The sequence below is a fragment of the Rhopalosiphum maidis genome, chromosome 1, assembly GCF_003676215.2.
Source record: "Rhopalosiphum maidis isolate BTI-1 chromosome 1, ASM367621v3, whole genome shotgun sequence".
NCBI classification, from domain to species: domain Eukaryota; kingdom Metazoa; phylum Arthropoda; class Insecta; order Hemiptera; family Aphididae; genus Rhopalosiphum; species Rhopalosiphum maidis.
The window spans coordinates 92,104,399-92,112,933 of record NC_040877.1 but is presented as its reverse complement, the minus strand read 5'-3'; the positions used below and the strand labels follow the sequence as shown (position 1 = coordinate 92,112,933).

General features: G+C 25.5%; 1 protein-coding gene across 2 annotated transcripts; it reads right to left on the bottom strand.

Moving 5' to 3' along the window:
* Positions 1-2,776: 2,776 nt before the first annotated feature.
* On the bottom strand, positions 2,777-8,535 carry LOC113548162 (uncharacterized protein F21D5.5-like). 2 transcript variants are annotated; one of them, XM_026948889.1, is made up of 8 exons: positions 8,425-8,535; positions 8,181-8,346; positions 6,744-7,078; positions 6,357-6,674; positions 6,008-6,298; positions 5,478-5,774; positions 4,719-4,780; positions 2,777-2,949 (listed from the first exon to the last, which is right to left on the bottom strand). In XM_026948889.1, exons 2-8 carry the CDS (start codon positions 8,338-8,340, stop codon positions 2,832-2,834), a joined length of 1,581 nt encoding a protein of 526 aa, XP_026804690.1. In that variant the 5' UTR covers positions 8,341-8,346; positions 8,425-8,535; the 3' UTR covers positions 2,777-2,831. The 2 variants fall into 2 exon arrangements, with proteins under 2 accessions (XP_026804690.1, XP_026804689.1); XM_026948888.1 differs by having other exon boundaries at positions 8,181-8,514.

The window sequence follows — 8,535 nt, the reverse complement described above, 5'->3', positions numbered from 1 at the left end:
CCTATAATTTTAAATAAATAATAGATATTAGGTACTTATATTGTTAAACCGTTTTTACTTACCAAATTTTGTATTTGTGTTTTATTATATACTATAATGTTGCTATGTGAAAATTTCTTGAAATATCCTTTGCAGTAAGGTTACCATGTTAAATGTACACACATATTTATAATTTAAATAATATAGTATAACAATTCAAACTTCAAACCACGATTTTAGATATACATCTTAAGTCGTGCTTCAAACGTACATATTATTATTACATATTTATTATTATGATAGACGTCTAATTAGAATTGCACATGAGAATAGAAATATGTAAACAGTTTACTCTCGTGTGGCAATTTAACAATAAAAAAATTAGTAATTAATAGACTAATAAAAATTATTCGAATTTAATCAGCCTGTAATTAGGTATATAAATTGTACTTTTAAACTATTATTAATTATAATGATAGCGATAGTACACTTCATAATATAGGTATAGGTCATAATATAGGTATTTAGATATTATTATTTAGTAAAATACATCTTTATAATTTGATTATTGATATGCTTCAATTACTCAATTAATAAAATAGGTAGGTAGGTAACAATTTTTATGCTACAGTTACATTTTTTGGTAAACTAGTTTAGCTAAAATTTTACAATATCATACAAATAAATATTATATTTTATAAATAATATAATAGATACTACGCTTATATTTTCGATCGTAAATTTGTAAAATAATTATTTTATATAAATACCGAGCACCTACTCGGTACTGTTAATTAGTTACAGTATACTAATATATTATTTTTTTATTTATCTTTAACAATAATTTTGAGATTTTTTTTTTATAATTTCGTATAAGTATTCAGGAAAAATTATCAACAAGGTGACAAAACATAACCTATATGAAAAATTGAAAATAATGTAAAATGCATGTAATACATCTATAAGTTTTTAACAAAACCAATAATTTAAATATCGTTGGTAAATATTAATTTTGATGTCAAATTCGTTTTCTACAGTTATTTTGGATATCACACAGCAAAATAATGTTTTATTGACCTACCTAGCCTGCCCTGTACAGGGCTTATTTTGCTATGCCACATATAAGTATATAACTAGGCACGTATACAAAATAAAAAAATTTGGGGGGAGGTCTGAACCCTCCCTGTATACGTGCCTGCATATAACTATATAAGTAGTGTAGATAGTAGACCACGATTTAAAATAATCTACCGGTTACCCACCGATCTACGATAAAAGGCTTTCAAATTTTTTTACGAAACTGAATAAAAAGCTATAATAGTGAAATGGTTTCTATAAAAATCTATAAGTACCCAATTAATCAAAGCATTTATCATTATCACTAATTGAAATAAATTTTTGTAATCTATAAAAAATATTATTAATTATTATATTTACAATTCTAATAAAAATTACAAAAATAACTAGTTAAATTTGGCGTTAGATTGAATTACCTTATATCGGTTAAGCCGAGTTATCTATAAATGGAACAATCGGATCCCAAAGTTAAAAATCATGTAAGTTCAATGTGTACCAGTTGGGCTTCGTGCTTTGATTAAAACAATGTTGGAATTCAATTATTAATAATATTATATCATAGACTCCGTCCAGCAAGAGAATACGGCGCATATCCAGTATTCTACGCATCCTCATGCGAAACCCTGCCATCGAGACTGATTTCACTAGGTGGCCACGGTGTATTCTCTCATTAGTCATCGGATTGAGTATCTACATCATATTCTATGACCTAATTATACCTAACTAGGTATTTTTTTATGATTTATAGATTATACTCAATTTATTGAATCATACACTCATACACTATGAATGAATGAGATGAATTGCGTCCCCCATATTTGAATATTTGCAGATTATGAATCATGACTAGTTTATGATTTTATCTCACTATATTGTCTATATTGATTTTTATCTAAACAATTCACGTAATTTCACTGAATAGTCCACGATCCAGAACTACCACTCATACTCATATTTATATAATACCTTTTTAATAAAATGTTTTTTCAGTATTAATATCATTTAAATGTTAATATTTCCTGTGATTTGGCTGAAAATATTGGTTTTTACTTTTGATGTTACTGTAGACATATATGTATTTCTGTAATAATTCTTCATAAACTGAATTGGTCTGTTATGTAAATACTAAATATAAATTAATAACTAAAAGAATATAGTTCAATTAAATACAAAAAATGTTGATTATGTCAAATATATATATAGGTATCATAAAATAATAAATGTTAAAAAAATTTAAGCCAAAAGACAATAATAATTCATGTAGAATTTTTCAATGACTATAATTTGTGTAACTCTCAATTGATGATAGGGTTGGTTGATTTAGTACTTTTTTTTTGAAAAATATCTTGTTTGCAGTTCAATTTTTCTTAAAATTCGTACCTCAAGTGAATCACTGAGTAACTACTGTATTAACTACTCTACCACTTTTATCATTTTTCGGACAAGAGATTATCACTCACTCGTCTCACTAGATCTATTTCCATAGAGTCCATAGTTTATTCTTAGATTTTTATTGGTCCTATATGGTTATATAAATGTTATTTGATGTGTGCGGCATGCACAATGTATGCGACATACATAAAAAAAAAGATATTTTAGTTCATAATATCACTTATTATAAATACTATAGTATTATATTATATAAAATGATACAATTTCAAAAAGTTATTTATATATTTATAATTTGTTATAAACTAATACTTAAAATAACATTTCTTCCTTTTAAGTTCTAAAATTATATAATAAAATAAACAAAAATTTAAAAATTACTTATATCAAAGTAAGAACATTTTGTATAGTTTCTCATGATCAGGATCTTTAAAATGAGGAACAAAATTTATTTTAACTATTTCGTCAATACCTTCACTTTTGGATGGTTCTTGGAATTTTGAACTGAAAAATAAGTATACAAATGTATTTAAAATAATGATAATGATAAAATAATATTGAACATAATTTGAACATAAGCTTTAATGCTTTATATTAAAATTTCAAATATTTCTAACAAGCAAAGAAATTTTAATCGATGTTTATGAAAAAAAAAAACTGAAAATTACACTTATGTCAATAAGCAACTCAAAAATAGTTTAAATATTTTAAAAATCCTATTGTAAATAGAAAACAATAATATAAACATTTTGTGAAAATTTCAAACTATTTTTTTTCGAGTCACATAAAAAAAAACTAAAGTAGTATGTAAAGAACTTGACTATTTTATTAATACAATTTTATTTTATTTAAATTAATATCGAAAGATTAATGGGCCTCACTGAGAAAAACTCATGTAGAGGCCCATGGGTTATCTTAGATTACAAATAATTCTTATTGTTTTAAGGTTCATATTACATTTTTAAAAGACAAATAAGGAGTTTTTCATAAATAAATCACATAAATAATTCTAGTAACATTACAAGCTTTAAATTAGTATGTTACATATAATTTTAAGTTTTACACACATATTCATATTGTTAAGTATCTGTATTCCCAAAAAATAGTAAACTTTTCGGCAACTAATTTTTAAGGGCCAATCTAAGGAAAATTTACTAACTGCATATCTATGTTGACCCCATGGTTTATAGAATCCAATTGATTATGTTTTTTCAGATGTATAGTGATTGTTTTTAGGTATAAGAGTTCTATTTTGAGGACATTAAAGTCTTTGAATAGTTTTTCGGTTTGGTATATACAATTTTTTTTGTTTGCGACCCTGAGTATAGTGAGTATAGTGTTTTGGCATTTCTGCAGCGGTAGAAGGGCATTGTAATAGGCACCACCCCATCCGATTATGCCATACGATACTATTGACTCGAATAGTGTTAGGTATATAGTTCTGATATCTTTGAGAGGCAATATTTCACATAATTCTTTCATTATGTATATCATTTTTTTTAGTTTATTTGTGACGGATATAATTTGGTTTATCCATTTCATATCAGAGCATATTTCTATGGCTTATCATTCAATTCAAATTTGAAATATATAATACAACGACTAATTGATTTACAAAGTACACTTGAAAATTATTATATAGCAGACTGGCTTCTACAATTTTTATATTGAGTTATAAACATTGTGTATAACAATGGTTCTCAATTTTTTTAACACAACAACCCAAATTTCTTACTGAAAATTTATCGCAACCAACATGGTTTTACTTTTTTAGGATCAATAAGTAATCCTCCTAAAAAATCAAAAATTGTTTATTACTTTAAACCAGATATAAATCAACTAAAAGTTACAAATTATACAATGTATAGCAATCATAGGCAAAACTAAGGGGAAGGGCTTGGGTGGGCTTCAGCCACTCTAGAATTTTTGGATAAATGTATGTGTCTATAAACATAATATGTTGCCCTCACACAATATAAAGAAATATAATGTTTCATATAAATTAATAATAATTCAAGAATCAAGAGTAAGTAATTAACACTAATACAAACAATAAATAATAATCTAATTAATTAAAAATTGCTATTAACGTATTTTAGACCCCTTCCTCTTGGCTACCACCTAACTTAAAGGACTAGTTATGACTATGACAAAAATGCAAAATAAATCAACTATTTTAGATAAAAAATAATATTTGATAAATATATTTTTTAAATTTATATCTGCTATATCTAATTGTACAATAAATTAAAAGTACTCTTATTTATACTTACAAGTAAAAATTAATTGCGGCATCTGATACTAATGGGTGTTTTTTATCAGTAAATTCTCGAAACTAAAAAAAAATTATAAAATTTCAGATTATTTTTATATGCAAATATTAATATTTATATTTACAGTAGAACTCCGATTATCCGAACGCCAATCATCCGGACGAGAAAATAAAGCTTTTTTTTGGTTTAAAACTATGTCACATATTTTAAATTAAGGCTTATTTTGTTTCAGTTAAATATATATTAAAATTATTTGTTTATGGTTACAAATTTTAAATTATATTACATATTTATTAATAATAAATACATACATACAATATATTCATACAATTATATAACTTTTGATATATCATACGTCAATCATCCGGGTATTTGCTTATCCGGACCACCTTTGACATTAATTAGTCCGGATAATCGGAGTTTTACTGTAATTACTAAATAATTTATACAAAAAGAGTTTTGTTAGTAGTTTGAATCTTACAACAATGAACAAAAACAGTTTTATGAATAATAAAATATAATATAGGAAACACTCTTTTTAAATATGCATAGTAATTTGAGTAGTAATTTAGTATGCGCACTAAAGATTTGCTCGTTCTACATTAAGTCTGCCACTGAATTTGTATACACAATTTGTTAAACTTATTTTTATAGTATCTAACTAATTGTACAGAAAATAAACTTCTGTATAGTAATGTACAGATTCTACATAATATTTTAATTATTTAAAAGTTAAAAGTGACTTTAATTTATGCTTACTTTATTGTTATGTTTTCCATGATCTTTGGATACATTCATTAAAAATACTCGACATGGTATTTTTAAGCTTTTAGCTACATCAATGAAGCGTTTTCTTGAGTCTATATCAGGATTTGTATTGTCAATCACTACACTACAATTATTACAATTTAAGTATTTTTTAGCTTCAGCAACACATTTTTGCCATGATCCCAGTGTATCTCTGTTAATTATTTTCATATTATGATCATGACACAATAAATTATTTGATGCAAAATAACTTTTCCCTGAACCAGGACAGCCAACCATTATGATCATCTAAAAATTAATTTAATTATTATACTCTGTCTTAGTGTCTCATAAAAGAAAGGTAATGTGTCTCAACAAAAACTGGGTATTTATGTGCATCCTTACACTACTCTGAGTCTAATACACATACCACATTCAGCCCAGCACCAGTTCATAGCCATTTACATGAGCGCAACAATATCTTTCTTCTGTGAGACAGACTGTATTAAAATATTAAAAATTCCATGTTGAAGAGGTCTTACTTCTTGATTAGGAGAAAACAAAAATTTGGATGTTAAATCTGTTAAGAGGATATTGGCCATAATGTCATTTGGATTAAATTCTGGTAATGTATACAATTCATCAGTAGGTTCTTTTAAAAAGTATTCTTCAGGGGTATAAAATTTGAGTCCAATATTCATGGCAAATAAGCGGTCACAACATGAATGGTCTTTTTTAATTTGTTTTCCATCAGATGTAAAACGAGCAGGTCGGCCTGCTGCATCACCACAAAAAAAACTTTTATCTATGTTAACTGATACGTCTCCATTGTACTAAAATAAAAATATATTAATGTAATTTATTTAGTTATATAATAAAAAAAAACCTTACATCAGAGACCAAAATATTCCACATTCCTGGTGCAGGTTTTCTGTTTATATCTTTTTCTGTGGCTATAAATACTTGAACGGGTACTTTGAGTACTTCGCAGATATTTTCAATTTTAATTTTAAATGTTACAAAATTTACTTTAAGCTTTGAAATACCTCCTTGATTAGTAAATATTACTATTTTGTAACCGTCATTTGACAATTTATTAATAGATGTAACAACTTCAGGGTTATGAATTTGCCAATCGTTCTCATCAACGGGGAAAACTTTACCAGACCGGGTTACAATAAGTGTTCCATCCAAATCAAATGCTGCTATCTTGAACATCAAATACAAACATTAAAATTAAGAATTTTAATTAACAATATTAATTAATTGAATATTTACTTTATCTTTATGAACAATATTTGAACTATTATACACCATTAACGAACTATCTTTACATTCCCATTTAGGTGTAGAATCTGAGCGAGATTTTTTATGTGACATTTCTTTATCTAAACAATTGGTTGTCCTTTTTTTGGATTCTACGCCATAAGTAGGAGGTGTTACAAAATCTAAATGATATGTATAATTGCTTTTAAACAACAATGCCACTTTGTCTCCGTGGATCAATAGTCTCTTTTCTCCCTTTATCATAGATTCATCATTAACAGCTGACTTGTTGCTACCTAATTGTTCAACCAATACTCGAGCCGTAGAATAGTCAGCTACAAATTTCACTAAAAAAATTAAAAAACTTAAGTAAAGTCAGTATATTAATTAAGAACTAAGTTTATATACTATCTTAACCTACATTTTAATTTAATTAGAGATATAAGATTTTAAACTTGTATAGTTTAAAATAAAACTGTGAGTACAATAATTTTTTTTAAATATTATATTTTAAATAAATTTGTGAACATAAGCTTCTTTCTTCCAGTTATGTAAATAAAATAAACATTAAATATCAATTTATAAAGTAGGTACCTATAATAAAATATAAACTTAAATTATTGTAATATTATAGGTATAGACACTAAAATCAAATTGCTAAAAAATATACACTGACTTCCCCAACAACAAAAAAACTACCCTACCAAAAGATTTTAGAAATTTTAATATAGTATTATAAATATATTCATCGCTTAGCTCAGGATTTAAAATAATAATTATTATAATAAATAATCGGGTAGGTAATAAAAATACTATTTATTGAAAGGTTTATGCATTGAATTTAAATTGGATATTTCAGTAGGTATTTAAACACATATATTGACCAATTAATGTATGCTTGGCAGCTGGAGTATTACAGTAGCTTCTTTTGAAGTTAAAAATGTGTTAATTTTTTTTTGATTATATGGATATAATATCAAATTAAAGTTGTAACAAATTATGCTACAATCATTATATGTAATTGAAACAATATATTGGTAAATCAAAAATAACTTATATAATAGAACAACCATGGATTTTTATATCCGTGTGTTTTTTTCTGAGTTTGTACTATTGATATTTTTTCAATCACTATTAAAATCAATTTCAAAAAACTTGTAGTGAATAAAATTATTTGGGTATTAGAAACCAATATTATTTAATTTTAATTATATTGAAACAATTTTTCTTGAGGATCTTGCCTACTTTACAGTTTGTTTAAGAGGTATCACAGTGACACTTATATAGTTTGGTATATCCACATCATTATAATTGTATCACTTCTGGAACAATACATGGGATTATAAACGAATAAACCCATTTTCTTTTTTAGATGATAAATGATTTCATACATAAACATAATTCATATTAAACTGTATAAGTAGTATTATAGAATTATTTTTAATTTACTTTGATTTTTTGACATTCTTTGATCGACTATTCCAGTCTGTTTTGTTCTACCCAATATTAAAGGTTCACTGTTCAGTAGTATAAATTTTATTTCTGGATTTTCATCAGATACCAAAAAACATGTTACATTATCATTGGTCTTCACCGATAATTCTGACATATTAAACTGAGCAAAGATTAAATATATATACAAAATGTAAAAGTAACTTTATACTGTCTATAGATAAATCTTTAAAATCTGTACCTTAAGTACTACAAACGGAAAGTTGGTCAAAATACATTAAAACAATTCAAATTATTTAAAAATTGAACTTGAAAATTGATGCCTGTCGTCTACATAGATAATAAAGATAAC